This window comes from Mobula birostris, chromosome 3 (genome assembly GCF_030028105.1).
Source record: "Mobula birostris isolate sMobBir1 chromosome 3, sMobBir1.hap1, whole genome shotgun sequence".
In the NCBI taxonomy this organism is placed as follows: domain Eukaryota; kingdom Metazoa; phylum Chordata; class Chondrichthyes; order Myliobatiformes; family Myliobatidae; genus Mobula; species Mobula birostris.
Genome location: NC_092372.1, coordinates 145503891 through 145524360, shown reverse-complemented (window position 1 = coordinate 145524360; position 20470 = coordinate 145503891). Strand labels below are relative to the sequence as shown.

At 42.5% G+C, this 20470-nt stretch overlaps 1 protein-coding gene across 1 annotated transcript in view; it reads left to right on the top strand.

Moving 5' to 3' along the window:
- The window catches only part of umad1 (UBAP1-MVB12-associated (UMA) domain containing 1), an 87118-nt gene that overhangs the window by 34468 nt on the left and 32180 nt on the right, over nucleotides 1–20470 (top strand). Inside the window, exon 3 of the mRNA XM_072251988.1 lies at nucleotides 16650–16732. Within this exon, the coding sequence (XP_072108089.1) occupies nucleotides 16650–16732 (83 nt within the window). The remainder of the gene's footprint in view (nucleotides 1–16649; nucleotides 16733–20470) is intronic.

Genomic DNA, 20470 nt, shown 5'->3' with positions numbered 1-20470 from the left:
ACACTGAATTAAACAATGCTAGAATTTCTATTAATACAGAGTCATCTAAATGCTTAAGCAATTCATAACACAGTCCATCTAAATGCTTAAGCAATTCATAACACAGTCCATCTAAATGCTTAAGCAATTCATAACACAGTCCATCCCTACCAGGAGAAGTGTTTGAACCTGATTAGACAGTTTCCTGCAATTCCTGAAGGGAGAAAAACAAATTCATGGAGCTATTATGGATCCTCCCGGGAGGGGGGAGAAGATGGCGGCGCGACGACAGCGTGCACGGCCACTTTGGTAATGAATATCTGTTAAGTAGGGGACCGTGCACAATCCTGATTTGATGGAGACAGACGTGAGAGCACAGCGGAACATCTGGAATACATCTGAAATGCCTGTTTCGCTGCCGCTGCTACTGTGTGGTAACAGGAATCTCCGGAGCTGAAGGCCCCGAAATCCTCGGCTTTGCGTGTTTCAGCGGCCGGGAAGAGGTCGAAGGCGCTCGGGAGGCTGGTTGGAAGCTCAGAGTTTTCGGACGGATGGAGTCAGGGTTGGCTGCTTCCAAGGTATCGGCAAGTTGACGGTGCCTGGAGGTTTATGGCAGGAAGTTTCTCTCTTTTGCCGCCTGCTGTCGGGGACTCGGGACTTTGAGACTTTTTTTTTTACTGTGCCTATGGTCTGTTCTTTATCAAATTATGGTATTGTTTTGCACTGCTGTAACTATGTTATAATTATGTGGTTCTGTCAGTGTTAGTCTTTGGTCTGTCTTGTTTTCTGTGATATCACTCCAGAGAAATATTGTATCATTTCCTAATGCATGTATGCATTTCTGAATGACAATAAAAGAGGACTGAGTGCTGTCATAATCTAATCTAATTATCATCCAAACTCCTGTCCAATTTCCAACTTTCCTTTGACATAATTTCCTTTCTCAAATCACCTAACTCTCCAGAACTTTGTAACGCTTGGAACACCTCTACAAACATATCAGCCTTTCCCTTATTGCTTACAACTTCAATATCTCCTTCCAGCAAAGCAGGGATAGATGGTTTCCTATATATCCCTGACATTCTGTGAATGATTGTCCATAGCTGCTTTATAGGTGTCTCAGGGCCCAGGGTTCCACAAAGTCTTCTCCAACTATCCCTTTTTGCATTTTTAATTACTCTCCTTGCTACTGCTCTTTCCTTTTTATACTCCATAACATTATCTAACACTGGGTACTTTCTTAATTTCCTGTAAGCTCTATTTCTGTTTCTGACTGCTATATCACAATTTTTATTCCACCACGGAACCAGTGCTCGAGCCTAGGAACATTCCGTAGCAGAATAGTCAACTGAGCAACTTTATGAACTATAGAACAGAGGGATTCATTCCAATCGTCTTTGGAGCCCTCGCTATTAATCTCTTCTATTATATCCACAGCTTTCTCCTGGTATTCATCCCAATGGGCCTAGCAGACCTCTCCTCAACTTCTACTATCAAATTTCTACCAAAGCTACATAATAATAAAGGCATCCATTAGTCTTGCGAGACCATGGATCTGCGCCTGGAAAGTCTTCACTCTCCAGGGTGCAGGCCTGGGCAAGGTTGTATGGAAGATCAGCAGTTGCCTATGCTGCAAGTCTGCCCTCTCTACGACACTGATGTTGTCCAAGGGAAGGACATTAGGACCCATACAGCTTGGCACCAGTGTCGTTGCAGAGCAATGTGTGATTAAGTGCCTTGCTCAGAGACACAACACGCTACCTCAGCTGAGGCTCGAACTCACGACCTTCAGATCGCTAGTCAAATGCCTTAACCATTTGGCCACGTGCCCACACAAATCTACATAATATAGGATAGTGATCACTTCCTAGTGTGTATCTGTCCACAACATCCCTTTCCCCAACCCTAGCTAAGTTTGGGGAAGTGATAGCTGAGTTTGAGGAAGTGATAGCTAAGTCTATGTGACTACAAGTATGCTTTACAATATTAAATCTTGTAGGCCTTCCGTCATTTAGCAGTACCATGTTGTATTTATCTAGAAACTCCCCTACTACTGCTCCATTACTATCTTTACTTTCACTACCCCATATAGGATTACGGGCATTAAAATCTCCAACCTAGATTACTGGGAATCTTACCTTATTCATAATTTCATCCAAATCTGATAACATCATATTACCTGGATTATAAAAGTTAATCAAAGTTATTTGACCACGAGAGCTCCAAACCTCCACAGCCACAATTTCAAGGTTAGATGTAAAATCAAGTCTTCTAAACTGGAGTCCTGTTTTTATGAAAGTTGCACACCCTCCACCAGATTTACCTGTTCTGTCAGCTCTCAAACTATCATATCCAGGGATCACAAAATCTAAATGAGGCTTTAACCATGTCTCCTGTATACAGATCAAATCAGGCTTGTCTTTAAAAGTTCCAACAAATCTTTTTAATTCTTGACCATTTGCAGATAAACTTCTTGCATTCCATTGTAATATTAAAAACATCCAAATACTAATTATTGGCCTCTTCATCCACATAAAGTTCCTCCGTAGTCTCTGATCCCAACAACTGGGAAGTATCAGTGATTGTCTGTCATATACTCATGTAATTTTTCCGGCGAAATCTGTTTTATATCAAGGAATCTCTCTGCAGCTCCGACAACCACTTTTATCATATCTGACCTCTTGGCTGTAGTTTTAGCCCTGACCAGTACATCAACAACAAATGCCAAAAAAGACTCTTTAGTCATCAACAACATGCCTGAAGGAACCATAGTTGGAGAACTCGGAATGAACTGACTCCCCGTCATTCCAATTTTTTCTTTACTTAGCTTTTGCTCTCCATCAACTTCCTTTACTGCCTCAGCATGTGATATTTTTTGTTGGATACTAACATCCTGAATCTGCTTTGCCTTACTAAAATACTCACATCCTCTGAACACCGCTATATGGTCTCCTCCACAGTTACTGCATTTAGGCACCGCTGCCTTAAATGCTTTAATATCATGATCCTCTCCACATTTTATACATCTTCTTTTACCTCGACATGAACCAGCAATGTGTTCAAATCTCTGGCAATTATAACAGCGTAAGAGAGGCCTAATGTATTCTCTAACTTGATAAGACATGCACCCAAGATAGACTCTAGTTGGAAGAACATCACCTGCAAAAACCAGAAGAACAGTAGAATCCCAGTTACCACCTTCTCTCGATTTTAATCGTTTGGCTTCAATCACTCGACCACCTTTAATATTGTCCAAAATTTCCTTTTCAGTCATGCCAGACCAAATACCATACACTACCCCCTTAACTCCCTTCCTTTCTTTCAGAGTAATACACTCCACTTTCACAACCAATTTTCCCACCATTTTAGCAGTGTTATATTGGTCAATATCTTTGCATCAAATTTTCAGCAATCCATTAGACAAAATCTTAGCCTGGAATCCTTCACCTATTTGCTTCTGTAATGCTGCTGCCACTTTCAAAGGATTAAGGGCTCTAAATCCTCATTCTCCTTCCTTCTGACCTTTAATTTTATACAGAACTATAAATTCCTCCAATTCACCCATTTTCCTCAATTTGTTGTCCCCCCCCCATTACTTCAGATCTTTCACTTGATGCACCCCTTTTTTGGCTACCCTTACTTCTAAAGTATTCCACAGTCTCCCACCCTCCCCCTTCAATCTCAAACCCCCCCCCCCACCACCACCTTCTGCAGCCATAGGCTACCAAACTACTTTCCAAACCTTTTCCAAACTACTAGGCTCCTCCATGTCAATGTCTCCACCCACTCAATCAACAGCCCCAACTACTAGAGTAATTGGGCCCCCTCCTTCATATTCAGCCATGGGACAAGGTTTGAGGAGTCAGGGTATTTATAAAGCTTTGAAATTTGCGTCACCCGGCCTTTCCTAATGATGACAGTGAACAAGCCATAGCCCTAACAAGCTAATTAAGGTCTGAGACCTTGGTAGAAGTTATCTGAGAGCTCAACCTCTTGAGCTGCCCAAACTTTTGCATGATGCTCCTTTCCTTCTTGTTCCCCACTCTAAAATTGTTCAAAACAAAAATAGTACACTAATCTTAAAATGTTGAAAAGAATGTTTCATCTTTAACTTTATGACTTTTGGAGATCAGTTCATCTTCTACTCACTTAACTATTCATAGTAACAGAAATTTTGACTGGAATGCCCAAACTTTTGCATGCCACTGTGTGTGCGTGTGTGTGTATATATATAAAAGGTGAGATAGTGTTCATGGGTTCAATGTCTATTCAGAAATCGGATGGCAGAGGGGGAAGAAGCTGTTCCTGAGTGTGTACCTTCCAGCTTCTGTACCTCCTTCCTGATGGTAGCAATGAGAAGAGGGCCATGTCCTGGGTGATCGGGATCCTTGATGGATGTACAGTAGATGAGTGTTATGAATATCTGAAGCTAATTTAAAATATTCATCTTTTGTTGTCCTGCTCTGGTTCTTATCCAAAAGAAAACAAAAAACCCTCAATTTCAATAAATCTTTGTATTAAATGCATATTTTGTTTTGCAATAATCATACATTATCTTGGGGATTCCTTACAATGCCTCCATCCCTGTTTCTGCCTAGTTAGCTGACCCTGACTATTCTGAACCAGGAAGTACTACGTATGTGTCATTAAGATGTACTTCTGACTCTTACCCCATTTCTGTCACCAAAACCGTCACCATTCACTGTATGAAGTTGTCGAACTACATCTCTTCCACTCCTCTATGAAACCTTTATTCTTCATGAATTTGGTGACTTCTGTATCTGTAGAAAACAAAGGATGATCCAAAATAAGTTCAACAGAGTTTATGAAAGGGTTTGGTAAGGTTTAGAGATGTTTCAATCTGTAGATCAGATGAGAGCTTGGGAGATGTAACTGTCATATAGCCAATGCCAACAGCTGGAAAATTCAGAATGAGTATCTTGATGTGAAATGTGATTGGAATGTAGTTAAGATAATGAGCATTTAAGAAGACAAGTGAGGGGAAGTGTAATAACATTTAATTAAGTTACTTGGCTAGCATTCTGAGTTCCAGATTATTGGCCCAGAGATACAGGTTTGAACCCCACCATGAAGCTAGGAAATTTAATTTCAAGCATTTGGGTAAATCCGATCAAACACTAGTATACTACACTGAAACAAACAGATCGTAGAAAAATGACCAGCTTCATCAATGAACTTCATGGACTTTTTTCTGTCCTTACCCAATCCTGTTACCACAGGGAAATAAATAGCAAGCCCCTCAAGCTTGTCCTGCCATTCAAAGTGATCATGGCTGGTCTATACTGACCTTAATTCCTCTTCTGTACCAGCTCTCCATAATGTTTAATTCCTTGGTCTTTCAAATATTCATTTGTTTCCACCTTAAATATATCTAATGACGTGGCTTCCATCACCCTTGGGGGCAGTGAATTCTAGAGATTCCCTACTCTGAGAGAAGAAACTTCTGTACACCTCAGTTTTAAATCATCAACCTCATATTTTGTAGTTTACATCCCCTTGCTCGCGACTCTCCCACGTGAAAACCTGTCTGCATCTACCTCAAGTCATCTTAGCATCTTGTATGTCTGAATAAAGTCACCTTCCTTTTTCTAAATAGCGTGGCTTACAAACAAACTGACCAGTCTCAGTCAATAGGACAACTCTCTCATTGCACGAATTAGTCTGATGAATCCCCTTTGTACTGCTTCCAATGCTACTATCGTGGGCGGCATGATGGTGTGAAAATTTGTGCCTCGCTTTACAGTGCCTATGATCACCATTGGGGGTTCAAGTCCCCCATTCTGTTTGATCATACTGGCTGCTTTACTGAGGCGTTGAGAAGTATAGACAGAAACTATACTTGTTTCTGTATAGTCAGAGGGGCAAACAACAGGAATTCTGCAGATGCTGGAAATTCAAGCAACACACATCAAAGTTGCTGGTGAACGCAGCAGGCCAGGCAGCATCTGTAGGAAGAGGTACAGTCGACGTTTCAGGCTGAGACCCTTCGTCAGGACTAACTGAAGGAAGAGTGAGTAAGGGATTTGAAAGTTGGAGGGGGAGGGGGAGATCCAAAATGATAGAAGACAGGAGGGGGAGGGATAGAGCCAAGAGCTGGACAGGTGATTGGCAAAAGGGGATACGAGAGGATCATGGGACAGGTGGTCCGGGAAGAAAGACGGGGGGGGGGGGACCCAGAGGATGGGCAAGAGGTATACTCAGAGGGAGAAAAAGGAGAGTGAGAGAAAGAATGTGTGCATAAAAATAAGTAACAGATGGGGTACGAGGGGGAGGTGGGGCCTTAGCGGAAGTTAGAGAAGTCGATGTTCATGCCATCAGGTTGGAGGCTACCCAGACGGAATATAAGGTGTTGTTCCTCCAACCTGAGTGTGGATTCATCTTTACAGTAGAGGAGGCCGTGGATAGACATGCCAGAATGGGAATGGGATGTGGAATTAAAATGTGTGGCCACTGGGAGATCTTGCTTTCTCTGGCGGACAGAGCGTAGATGTTCAGCAAAGCGGTCTCCCAGTCTGCGTCGGGTCTCGCCAATATATAAAAGGCCACATCAGGAGCACCGGACGCAGTATATCACCCCAGTCGACTCACAGGTGAAGTGTTGCCTCACCTGGAAGGACTGTTTGGGGCCCTGAATGGTGGTAAGGGAGGAAGTGTAAGGGCATGTGTGTCACTTGTTCCGTTTACATGGATAAGTGCCAGGAGGGAGATCAGTGGGGAGGGATGGGAGGGACAAGGGAGTTGGGTAGGGAGTGATCCCTGCGGAATGCAGAGAGAGGGAGGGAGGGAAAGATGTGCTTAGTGGTGGGATCCCGTTGGAGGTGGCGGAAGTTACAGAGAATAATATGTTGGACCCGGAGGCTGGTGGGGTGGTAGGTGAGGACCAGGGGAACCCTATTCCTAGTGGGGTGGTGGGAGGATGGAGTGAGAGCAGATGTATGTGAAATGGGGGAGATGTGTTTAAGAGCAGAGTTGATAGTGGAGGAAGGGAAGCCCCTTTCTTTAAAAAAGGAAGACATCTCCCTCGTCCTAGAATGAAAAGCCTCATCCTGAGAGCAGATGCGGCGGAGACGGAGGAATTGCGAGAAGGGGATGGCATTTTTGCAAGAGACAGGGTGAGAAGAGGAATAGTCCAGATAGCTGTGAGAGTCAGTAGGCTTATAGTAGACATCAGTGGATAAGCTGTCTCCAGAGACAGAGACAGAAAGATCTAGAAAGGGGAGGGAGGGAAATGGACCAGGTAAACTTGAGGGCAGGGTGAAAGTTGGAGGCAAAGTTAATAAAGTCAACGAGTCCTGCATGCGTGCAGGAAGCAGCGCCAATGCAGTCGTCGATATAGCGAAGGAAAAGTGGGGGACAGATACCAGAATAGGCACGGAACATAGATTGTTCCACAAACCCAACAAAAAGGCAGGCATAGCTAGGACCCATAGCTACACCTTTAGTTTGGAGGAAGTGGGAGGAGCCAAAGGAGAAATTATTAAGAGTAAGGACTAATTCCGCTAGACGGAGCAGAGTGGTGGTAGAGGGGAACTGATTAGGTCTGGAATCCAAAAAGAAGCGTAGAGCTTTGAGACCTTCCTGATGGGGGATGGAAGTATGTAAGGACTGGACATCCATGGTGAAAATAAAGCGGTGGGGGCCAGGGAACTTAAAATCATCGAAAAGTTTAAGAGCGTGAGAAGTGTCACGAACATAGGTCGGAAGGGATTGAACAAGGGATGATAAAACCATGTCGAGGTATGCAGAAATGAGTTCGGTGGGGCAGGAGCAAGCTGAGACAATAGGTCGGCCAGGACAGGCAGGTTTGTGGATCTTGGGTAGGAGGTAGAAACGGGAAGTGCGGGGTGTGGGAACTATAAGGTTGGTAGCAGTGGATGGGAGATCCCCTGAGCGGATAAAGTCGGTGATGGTGTGGGAGACAATGGCCTGGTGCTCCTTAGTGGTCACGATCGAGGGGTAAATAAGAGGAGGTATCCGCAAGTTGTCGCTGTGCCTCGGCAAGGTAGAGGTCAGTACGCCAGACTACAACAGCACCCCCCTTATCGGCGGGTTTAATAATGTTAGGATTAGTGCGGAGGGAGTGGAGAGCAGAGCGTTCCGAAGGAGTGAGGTTGGAATGGGGACAAGGTGCGGTGAAGTCGAGACAGTTGATGTCCCGTCGGCAATTAGCGAAAAAGAGATCCAGAGCAGGCAGAAGACCAGAGCGGGGTGTCCATGAAGAAGAGGAGGGTTGAAGACGGGAGAAGGGGTCATCGGTGGGGGTGGAAGAGTCCTTGATGAAGAAATAGGCTCGGAGACAGAGACGGCGGAAGAAAAGTTCCGCATCATGGCGAACACGGAACTCGCTGAGGTGTGGGCGAAGGGGGACAAACATGAGGCCCTTACTGAGAACAGAGAGTTCTGCCTCCGACAGTTGAAGGTCGGAGGGGATGGTAAAGACCCGGCACGGATGAGAGCTGGGATCAGAGGGGGGAGGGGGAGGCTGGGTGTGTCAATGGAGAGGGGAGGCTTGGGGTGAGAGGAAGATGGAGCCTCCGAGGGCCCAGGAGCTGACGGTGGGATCTGAGGAAGACGGGGCTGCGGAGTGGTGGTGGGGGAAGGGGAGACGGGAGTCACAACAGCAGCAATTGAAGACCCAGCCTGGAGCTCAAGGCTGGAATCTTGAGAGCTGGGATCAGAGGGGGGAGCGGGGAGGGTTGGGGTGAGAGGAAGATGGAGCCTCTGAGTACCCAGGAGCTGACGGTGGGATCTGAGAGAGACGGGGTTGCAGAGTGGTGGTGGGGGAAGGGGAGACGGGAGTCACAATAGCAGTCAGAGGGGCAACTGGTTTCCGTGATGTGCTGAGCTGTGTCCACAACTCACTACAGTTTCTTGTGGTCAGATGTAATACTAAGCCGTTATTTATCCAGACAAAATGCTTTCTGTAGTACACCAATTTAAAATTGGTAAGGGTAGATGGAGATAATGCCAAATTCTAACAGATAAGAGATGATTCGGGAAGTTTTCATGGAAAATGGAAGGAAAGGAGATCAATAGACGACAATGTAATAAAACCTGTGGAATTTTAGAATGGAAGTTGAGATCAGTTGCAGTATGGCAGTCAAGTACAAAGAGGTTGGGTGAGACTACAACTGGAGGTCGTAGGTTAAAGGTGAAATATTTATGGGGAACATGAGGGGAGCTTGGTGAGGGTGTGGAATGAGGTGCCAACGCAAGAGCTGGATATGATTTTTATTTCAATGTTTAAGAGAAGGTTGGATGGGAGGGGTATGGAGAGTTATGGTCCTGGTCTGGGTTGATGGGAGTAGGCAGTTTAAATGGTTTGGCATAGGCTGGATGGGCTGTAGGTCCTGTTTATGTGCTGTGGTTTTCTGTGACTCTCATCCGAAGAACATTGCTATACTCCATCATGACTGGAATGTTATTTATGATTATATGTTCTAATCCTGTATCTTGCATAAATCATTTTGGGTCTGAATGATACCTGAAAAGTGATGTTAACATTATAAAGGAAGTACGCTACTAGCTGTAGCTCAAAAATAGAATTTATGAAGGCTGGAGAAAGATTATCTTGTCCTGCATACAAGGTTGAAGGAAAGAAAGGAAAAGAAAAAGGTAGTGAGGCCATAAAAATGAAAAGGAGGGTGGCGGAGATGGTGTTATTTTATTAAACTAATATGAATGTGCACATATGTCACATAATATGCAATTCACATTGTGTAAACAGAGTTTATTCCACATATGAATAAGTTCTTATCAAATGTATTTTTATGCTTATTATGATATTTGAAGTTGTATTCTGAAGCATTAACCTACAAATGTATTTTTTCAGAATGCTTAATTAACATGTTCATGAAAAAATGATGATGTGTTTTATTTGAGCATTAGCTTTAACTCAATTGTTTTCAGTGCTCCGTTAAAATTGAAAAAAATTATTTCACGTTAATTGTGAATGGTTCACTACCTACTTTGTGGTCTGTTTTTGTTGGTTAATCAGTGTTCTTTTTTGTATTTTTTATACGTTTTTTTTTGTATTTTTTTTTCACGGTAACACGTCGAAGCTGCACCCTCTCTAACATGCTGGTAGAGAGAGTTCTATTTGGGTTTTTAGCACTGGAAGTAGTTACATCCCGACACACGGGACAGAAGCATGGTCGCATTGCTCATTCCAGGGACCAGCTGCTTGCGCTAATGCCGGCCGGTTTAGCGAGCAGAGCGGCAGACACCCGTGCTGAAATCTGGAGGAAAACACACAGAGGATGCAGAGGAGGATCACAAAGTCGAGGAAAGAGGACCGGGTCGAGACAGCAGAGACTTATGGAGAAGAGGAGTTCGGTGGGTAATAAAATGAACGAGTTCACGGTGCTAGCCAGGCGTCAGAGAACATTTCGGGAGTGCAGTGTTATGTGTTTCACTGGAACGGGGCTGCATGAGGACATACCCGATCAAAACTTCTCCATGGACGGCTTCCAGACCGTTCAGGCTGACCGGAAGTGCACTGAGAGCGGTAAGCGTAAAGGAGTTGGGTGCTTACTGTTCTGGTTAGCAACAGATGGTGCAATCTGAGTCATATTACGATCGAGGAACATGTTTGTAGACCGGATATTGAACTTTTTACTGTTGGACTTCGGGCACATTCCACCGAGATACAACACTGGGTGGCACGGGAGGTCGTTCCTGCCTGTGGCCATCGAACTTGCAGCTCCTCCCATGGAGGGTCAGACACCTTGAGCCAATAGACTGGTCCTGGACTTTTTCCATCTAGCATAGTTTGCATTTTGTTGTTTGATTGTGTTTGTGGTTTTTGTATTGCTATATTTATGCTCTATTCTTGGTCGGTGCGGCTGTAATGAAACCCAATTTCCCTCGGGATCAATAAAGTATATTTATCTATCTATCTAATGTGAATATTTCCTTTTTAATCTGTAAAAACCCAACTTTAAATTCATACTTTGAGGTTTGTCTGTGTTACACTCAGTTGTTCATGCAGACTACAAATATTTGGTTTAAATCCTCTGTGATAATGCTATTCCTCTTGTGCTATTGTAAAGATGGACGACAATTATCTTTCACCTGTTAATTTACCGTGGTACTGGTTATTCACATGAGAATTTGTGTTAAGGTTTCTTAGATACACACATTACCATATATAGTACTTGTTCTATAATGACAGCCTACTATAATGCACTTGATCTTTATTACATGTAAAGCTTTCTAGTACCAGCCGCTGCTAATCTGCAATGAACTGAGCACACTCAAAGTGTGGTTAAATACTTCACCAAATCATGATCTGACTGGGCAGACTTTACTATAATTATGCAATAACAGGCTCTGATATGGGGGCTTGTGAAATAGCAACATGGGTCAGAGAGAGATAGTTACCTTCTGCCTTGCGCTACTGTCTAAGATTGTATGCTAGGGTAAAGAGCCTATTGTAATTATTGCTCGGTAGTCTGACATGGTTGAGTGTTAATTTTTGTAAAATGCCTCTTGTATATGCAGAGAAATATTCATTGAATTGTATATTTTTGGTGGAATGAACATCAAAATTATGTGTTTACCCAAATAGACTTTACTTGTTCAGAAGATGCAGATGTTGGAGCATTTATAGCTCCTGAATTGAGTGGCTTTGTAGTGAGTGGTTAAGAATCATCTCTGTTGCTGTGGTTCTGTTCTTGTTAAGATATTTTAACACTTAGCTGTATTTGTCTCATGTTCATCAAAATATAGTGAAATGCTTCATTTGTGCCAGGCAGCCCGCAAATGTTGCCATAATTCCTGTGCCAACATAGCATGCCCACGACTCCCTACCTCTAGCCTGTACGTGTTTGGTATGTGGGAAGAAGCTGGAGCGCCTTGTGGAAACCCATGTGGTCACAGGGAGAACATACAAAATCCTTACAAGCAGTGGTAGGAATTGAAACCCCTGTCGGTGATCGCAGGCACCGTAAAGTGGGGTAATCGCATTGGAGGCAATCCAGAGGAGATTCCTGCAATGAAAGAGTGGTCCTTTTGAGTGAGACTGGACAGTTTGGTTGTATTCCATGGAATTTAGAAAAAGGAAGGGTGACTTTATTCAGATATACAAGGTCCTAAGAGGACATGAAGAGGTAGACAAAACACTAAGGTGAGATTGTGTGGAGAAGAAAAATTGAAAATAGAATTGAAGGAAATGGGCCCAGAAACATAATATTTTTATGGAAGAGAGGGAAATAGGAATCAGAATCGTTCTATATGAAGATTTTAAAATAATTGGTATTCCAATTCCAATAGGCAGCTTTGCTAGAGCTATTGGGGAGAGTTTAAACTACTTTGGCAGAGGGATGGGAACCAGAGTGATAGGGCTGAGGATGGGGCAGTAGGTAGTCAAGCCAATGAATAATGAGATTGTGAGGATGGATAGGCAGATGATAGGGCAAAATTGCAGTCAGTGGGATGTGGTGGAGTGTCACATGGGAGCAAAGTTGAAAAAGGTAATGAATACAGGACTGAAGGTGTAATGTTTGAATGTACAGTGTATGGAATAAGGTAGATGATCTTGCAGCACAGTTAGAGATTAGCAGGGACGACATTGTGGGCATCTTGAGTCGTGGCTGAAGGAAGGTCATAGTTGGGAGCTTAACACCCAAAGATACACTTTGTACTGAAAGGACAGGCAGGTAGGTGGGGGGGGGGGGTGAAGTGGCTCTGTTGGTTTAAAAAAAAGTGAAATCAAGAAGATGTAGAATCCTTGTGGGTAGAGTTTAAAAAAACACAACTGCAAGAGTAAAATCCCTGATAAGAGTTGTACACAGGACCTGAGCAGTAGCCAGGGCGTGGGATATACATTTCAACGGGAAATGGAAAAGGCATGCAATAAGCGTAATGTTACGATAGTCATGGGGGATTTCAATATGCAGGTAGACTGGGAAAATCAGGCTGGTGCTGGATCCCAAAAGAGGAAATTTGTAGAATGCTTATGAGATGGATTTTTAGACTAGCAAAGAATTCCAAAAGATTTGTTGGGAAAGGTTTCCCCTTTATAAAACCATGCTGATTTTGGCCTACTTTATCATGTGCCTCCAAGTACCCAAAACCTTGTCCTTAATAATGGACTCCAACATCTTCCCAATCACTGAAGTCAGGCAAGCTGGCCTATAATTTGCTTTCTTCCGCCTCCCTCCCTTCTAAAAGTGATGCTAGGGTTTTATAAGGTATTGGTCAGACTGGACTTGGAGTTTTGTGAACAGTTTTGGGCCCCTTATCTGAGAAAAGATGTTCTGGCATTGGAGAAGATCCAGAGGAGGTTCACGAGGATTATTTTGAGAATGAAAGGGTTAGCATATGAGGAGCATTTGATGGCTCTGGGCCTGTATCAATGGAATTTAGAAGAATGAGAGTGGATCTCAATGAAACTTACCAAGACCGGTTAGCCTAACGTCGGTGGTGAGGAAACTGCTGGAGTCAGTTATCAAAGATGTGATAACAGCACATTTGGAAAGCGGTGAAATCATCGGACAAAGTCAGCATGGATTTGTGAAAGGAAAATCATGTCTGACGAATCTCATTGAATTTTTTGAGGATGTAACTAGTAGAGTGGATAGGGGAGAGCCAGTGGATGTGGTATATTTGGATTTTCAAAAGGCTTTTGACAAGGTCCCACAGAAGAGATTAGTGTGCAAACTTAAAGCACACGGTATTGGGGGTAAGGTATTGATGTGGATAGAGAATTGGTTAGCAGACAGGAAGCAAAGAGTGGGAATAAACGGGACCTTTTCAGAATGGCAGGCGGTGACTAGTGGGGTACCGCAAGACTCAGTGCTGGGACCCCAGTTGTTTACAATATATATTAATGACTTGGATGGGGGAATTAAATGCAGCATCTCCAAGTTTGTGGATGACACGAAGCTGGGTGGCAGTGTTAGCTGTGAGGAGGATGCTAAGAGGATGCAGAGTGACTTGGATAGGTTGGGTGAGTGGGCAAATACATGGCAGATGCAATTTAATGTGGATAAATGTGAAGTTATCCACTTTGGTGGCAAAAATAGGAAAACAGATTATTATCTGAATGGTGGCCGATTAGGAAAAGGGGAGGTGCAACGAGACCTGGGTGTCATTATACACCAGTCATTGAAAGTGGGCATGCAGGTACAGCAGGCGGTGAAAAAGGCGAATGGTATGCTGGCATTTATAGCGAGAGGGTTCGAGTACAGGAGCAGGGAGGTACTACTGCAGTTGTACAAGGCCTTGGTGGACCACACCTGGAGTATTGTGTGCAGTTTTGGTCCCCTAATCTGAGGAAAGACATCCTTGCCATGGAGGGAGTACAAAGAAGGTTCACCAGATTGATTCCTGGGATGGCAGGACTTTCATATGAAGAAAGACTGGATGAACTGGGCTTGTACTCGTTGGAATTTAGAAGATTGAGGGGGGATCTGATTGAAACATATAAAATCCTAAAGGGATTGGACAGGCTAGATGCAGGAAGATTGTTCCCGATGTTGGGCAAGTCCAGAACGAGGGGTCACAGTTTGAGGATAAAGGGGAAGCCTTTTAGGACCGAGATTAGGAAAAACTTCTTCACACAGAGAGTGGTGAATCTGTGGAATTCTCTGCCACAGGAAACAGTTGAGGCCAGTTCATTGGCTATATTTAGGAGGGAGTTAGATATGGCCCTTGTGGCTACGGGGATCAGGGGGTATGGAGGGAAGGCTGGGGCAGGGTTCTGAGTTGGATGATCAGCCATGATCATAATAAATGGCTGTGCAGGCTCGAAGGGCTGAATGGCCTACTCCTGCACCTATTTTCTATGTTTCTATGTTTCTAAATATTGAAAGGCCTAGTCAGAGTGGAGAGGATGTTTCTGATAGTGGGGAGTCTTGGACCAGAGAGCATAACCTTAGAATGGAGGGATATTCATTTAAAACAGATGAGAAGGAAGTTCTTTAGCTAGAGGGTGGTGAATCTGGAACTCATTGTCACAGACCACTGTGGAGGCCAAGTCATTGAGTATATTTTAAGCAGAGGTAGTTTGCTTCCTGGTTAGTCAGAATGTTAAAGGTTAGAGAGCAAAAGCAGGAGAATGGGGTTGAGAAGGATAATAAATCAGCCATTATAGATTACGGAGCATGCTCGATAGGTCATGTGGCCTAATTCTGTTCGTCCATTTTATGCTCTGTTTCCACTACATTTTCAATATTATTTACTATTAATGCAATGTTAATATTCAGTGATGTATAAAACACCATCCTGTAGTACAACATGGGACATGCATAAAAACAACTCCTTTCTCTTGAAAGCATCTTGTGCAAAATGTTCAAATTTCACAAGATCATGAGTAAAACCACCCACACCTTTGTATGAAATGCCATGTCACCCATAACAAGCTTGTGGATCAATTAAAAATCCTATAATAATACATGCCATTCCTATAGTAATTATATGTGGTTATACAGTATTTGCCATGCAATAAGATAGCCTTGCATGTTCGAGACATTTTCTTGCGGATTTTGTTCATGTTAAATTGTGGTGAGATTACTGATTTTGGTGATGGTTCTGATTACCATTTTTTATTTTATTTTGGAATTTCTTGTTATTAGCAAACATTATTGTCCCTTAAAAAATCCTATCAGAAGCTGTGAAATCCAAAGGACAGTGGCTTGAGATGTTTGAGATTTGGCTTTATTCATGGAAAATGATAAGTGTGTTGTTGGGCTGGAACATACTGAGGTTTAGTCCACAGTTCTAATTTACTGCAGTGCATAGTTCAACTTGTCTCTGATTTTTATGTTCGAATAGGGTGGCGTAGTAGCGTAGTCGGTTAGCACAATGCTTTACAGTACCATTAACCCTGATTCAATCCCCACTGCTGTCTATGAGGAATTTGTGCGCTCTCCTCGTGACCACGTGGGTTTCCTCCCACATGACAAAGATTTAATGGCTGGTAGGTTATTGTAAATTGTCTCATGATTAGACTAGGATAAAATTGGGGGATTGCTTGGTTGCACGGCTTGAAAGGCCTACTCTGCGCTCTATGTCAATAAATAATACTGAAACAAGAAAAGAAAAGCAAAAAGTTCATCAATAAAATGCACTTTGCAACTCGTTCCTCAGCTTTATACTCTTCATGGCTGAGAGAGCCCATTCATTTGAATAAGATTATAGATTTTTATTTTACTTTATTTTAATTTCCAATGCTATAACTACATCTATTTGAACTGATCTGTGTGCATCTAGTTTTCGTATATAACTAGAAAAAAGTGTAAGTACAGCCTTAGATCTTTGTGTTCGGTCTTATGAAGACACAGAAGTGTAGATGAGGACCAAATTGAGTGCAATCAGGCCCAGTGTGAAAATAATGATTTGAATAGCCTTAAGCAGTCACTGCTTTGTATTTAAGGATTATTACGGTGTTTTGTGCTTTTTTAATTCTGTCTGAAAATTTTCAATTTATTTCATCACAGTTTTGAATTAGAAAGCTCTTTTTTATTTGGCTGTACTATCATGTTCCTTTATAAAATAAAATATTGATGATATAGAGCACAAGAATTTACTTTGAGTTTAGTGTATGGTCTCAAAGACCATTCCAGTGATAAACTAACCTTTGTCAACAGAATGTAGCCATAATTTGGAAGAATCAGCTAATAATTTGTCGATATAATTTGTTACAGGAGAAACAGCAAATGAAAAGGAAACGTTGCAGGCTCGTGAGCCAGGAAATCAAGCAACAAGCGCATGCTACCAAGAAAGTCAGGTACACAATATAAAGGGATGAAGGCTCCTGTGTAGCTTTGGCTTTATGCTTGGTGTTATTGTCTTGCTGGAAAATAAATCTGCTCCCAAGTCACTGTTCTCTTGCAGACTGCTTCAGGATTTCCCTATATTTTGCTGCATTCATTTTGCCCTCTACTTTTAGAAGCCTTCCAGGGCCTACTCCAGTGAAACATCCCCACAGCATGATGCGGTCACCACCATGCTTCATGGTACAGATGGTGTGTTTTTGCTGACTTCAGAATCTCCCTCATGCATTCTGACAAACTTTCTACAGTGGCTTTCTCTTTGACACTCCCCCATAAAGCTGCGGCTGGTGACTCAGCTGCAACTGGTACAGTTGTTGTAATGCCAGTCTTTCCCACCTCAGCCACTGAAACTTGTAAACGTCTCCTGAGTTGTCAGAGGGCTCTTGGTGGCCTCATTCACTTGTCCCCTTCTTGCACAGTCACTCAGATTTTGAGACTGATTTACAGCTGTGCCATATGCTTTCCATTTCTTGATGAATGACTTAACTGTACTCCATGGGATATTCAGTGACTTGAAAATTCTCTTGAATCCATCTTCTGACTTGTGCTTTTCAATAACCTTTTCACGGAGCTGCTTGGAGTGTTCTTTTGTCTTTATGGTGTAGTTTTTGCCAGGATACTGACTCATCAGCAGTTGGACCTTCCAGGTGTATTTTACTGCAATCAATTGACTTCACTGCACTCAGTGATCTCCATTTTAACTAATGATGTGACTTCTAAAACCAGTTGGCTGCACCAGTGATGACTAGTTGTGTCATATTAAAGGGAGGGAATTCCCATGCAATTAATTATTTAATGTTTTATATTTGTAATAAATTTAGATCACTTTGTAGACGTCTGTTTTCACTCTGACACGAAAGAGACTTTTTCTGTTAATCAGTGTCAAAAAAATCCCCAATTAAATCCACTGTGAGTTAATGTTGTAAAACAATAAAACATGGAACAAAAAGGCTCATTAGAGGATGTACTATTTGCAGCAGATGGTAAAATTCCATCTTCCCCAGAACATAGTGGTGCAATTCTACACTGCCATCATAGAGAGCATCCTCCCATCAGCCATTACTGTCTGGTTTGGTGCTGCATTCTCTCACAATGTACAAATCTACAGTAAACTGTCGCGTCAGCAAACAAGGTCATTAGCTGCAGTTTACCATCACTGCACGACTTGTCTGTGTCCAGGACAAAAGAGCAGGAAGGAAAATTATTGCAGACACTGCTCGTCCTGCTGTCTTTTCCAAAAGCTCCCTTCTAGAAAGCACTGTAGGGCTACTAAAACAAAAAGTATCACACCATCTTAAAAGTTTCCTTCCTCATGCTGCCCTTTATCTATAACTCCCCCCCCCCCACTGTACTACACCCTAATACTTTAAGGCACTCTTATAATGTAATTTACATTGTAAATACTGTACATGCTGATATTTGTATTTGTGCACATTTTATTCCATATCAAAACTTCAACCTGTAAGTTTATTTTTTATATAATTCTTTATTCTTATAATTGTTGACTGTTCTTCTTTGTTGCATGTTGCACCCTGACCAGCACACCACCACAAATTCCTAAAGCATGTAAATGTATATGGCAAATAAAGTTAATCCTCGACTTCAGTCACAAGATGAGGTCTGGGAATATGGGTCCATAATTCATCAAAAGTAGCATCACAGGTAGATAGGGTCATAAAAAAGCTTTTGACACGTTGCCCTTCGTAAATCAAACTATTGAGCACAGGAAATGGGATGTTATGGTTGAAGTTGTATATGATGTTGGTGAAGCCTAATTTGGAGTATTGCATGCAGTTTTGGTCACCTACCTACAAGAAAGATGTAAATAAGGTTGAAATAGAACAGATAAAATTTACAAGGATGCTTTCTGGTCTGGAGGACGAGTCGTAAGGAAAGATTGAATAGGTTAGGACTTTATTGCTTGGAACATAGAAGATTGAGAGGAGATTTGTTAGAGGTATACAAAATTATGAGGAGTAATGATAAGGTAAATGCAAGCAGGCTTTTTCCTAGTGAAGTTGGGTGGGACTATAACCCAAGGTCATGGATTAAGGGAGAAAGGTGAAAAGCTTAAGGGGACCATGAGGGGAAAGGTTTTCACTCAGATGGTTGTGAGAGTGGGGAACAAACAGTCAGTGCAAGAGTGTGCATGTGAGCTCAATTTCGATATTTAAGCGGGGTTTTGGATAGGTACGTGGATGGGAAGGGTATGGAGGGCTGTGGTCGTGGTGCAGGTCGATGAGAGTCGGCGGTTTAAATGGTTTCAGAATGGACTAGATGGGCCAAAGGGCCTATTTCTGTGACTCTACACAATAGATTTGGTAATAAAGGTCTTTGGTCAAGAAACTTGAAAAATATGTTGGTAACATTTAATGTACAGTTTTTAAATGTTTACTTAGAAGATGTGGGTGTCACTGATGAGGCTAGTATTCCTACATGTCCTTGAACTGAATGGCTTGTTGAGCCATTTCAGAGGGCATTTAAGATGAATCTAGAGAATAGACTGGCAAAAGGTGTTTGATTTCTTACTCATGCTGTACATTAATGAGACTGAAGGATTATCATGACAAGTCAACTTCACAACTCACTGAATTTAAATTCCCCTGTTACTATTGGTGAGATTTAAACTTGTGTTTATTGCTCATTCATTTTGTCTTTAGAACTTGTGGCTGTGTGAGAAGTATTACCTATATGTGACAATGAAATAGGGATAAACTTGATAATGATAGTGATTTGTAAATCAGCATTGAATACTAATGTTGATAATCCAGTGCGAACATGCCATGACTCCACTTTCCAGAAAATTGGGAATGGAGATCCTAACTCTACAGCCCAGAATACTTCTGCAGCCCACAAGTGTGTGGGGTGAACACTAGGAAGAATGCTAACTGCTCTCACATTGATCTTTAGGATTTTCAAGCTTCTGGTTTGGATAACTGCAGAGAATTATATTTAATATGCATTGGCAACAGTCTAACAATATACTGGGCCAGATTGTGGCCAAAGGAATTGCCAACTTTTCATTGCTGCTTCAGAACTAAGTTTGTAATATCCTGCCTACAGATGTTAGCATGTCTATCATTCTGCTTAACTCGGTTGATCTGGTTTTTCCCATTTCTAATACCTACCATTTCCCCAAAATATGGGTAGCCTGGCTAATCAATGTTAAATGCATGTCGGGTGGCAGATAGATAGATATACTTTATTGATCCTGAGGGAAATTGGGTTTCGTTACGGTTGCACCAACCAAGAATAGAGTATAAATCTAGCAATATAAAACCATAAATAATTAAATAATAATATGTAACTTATGCCAGATGGAAATAAGTCCAGGATCAGCCTATTGGCTCAGAGTGTCTGACCTTCCAAGGGAGGAGTTGTAAAGTTTGATGGCCACAGGCAGGAATGACTTCCTATGACGCTCAGTGTTGCATCTCGGTGGAATGAGTCTCTGGCTGAATGTACTCCTGTGCCCAACCAGTACATTATGTAGTGGATGGGAGACATTGTCCAAGATGGCATGCAACTTGGACAGCATCCTCTTTTCAGACACCACCGTGAGACAGTCCAGTTCCATGATGTGGGAGGTTAGTAAAAACATAATAATTAAAGGGAGAGGGCAGGAGGATGGGGTTGAGAGAGAAAATAAATCAGAAAACTCAATGAGCCGAATGGCCTAATTCTGCTTCCTT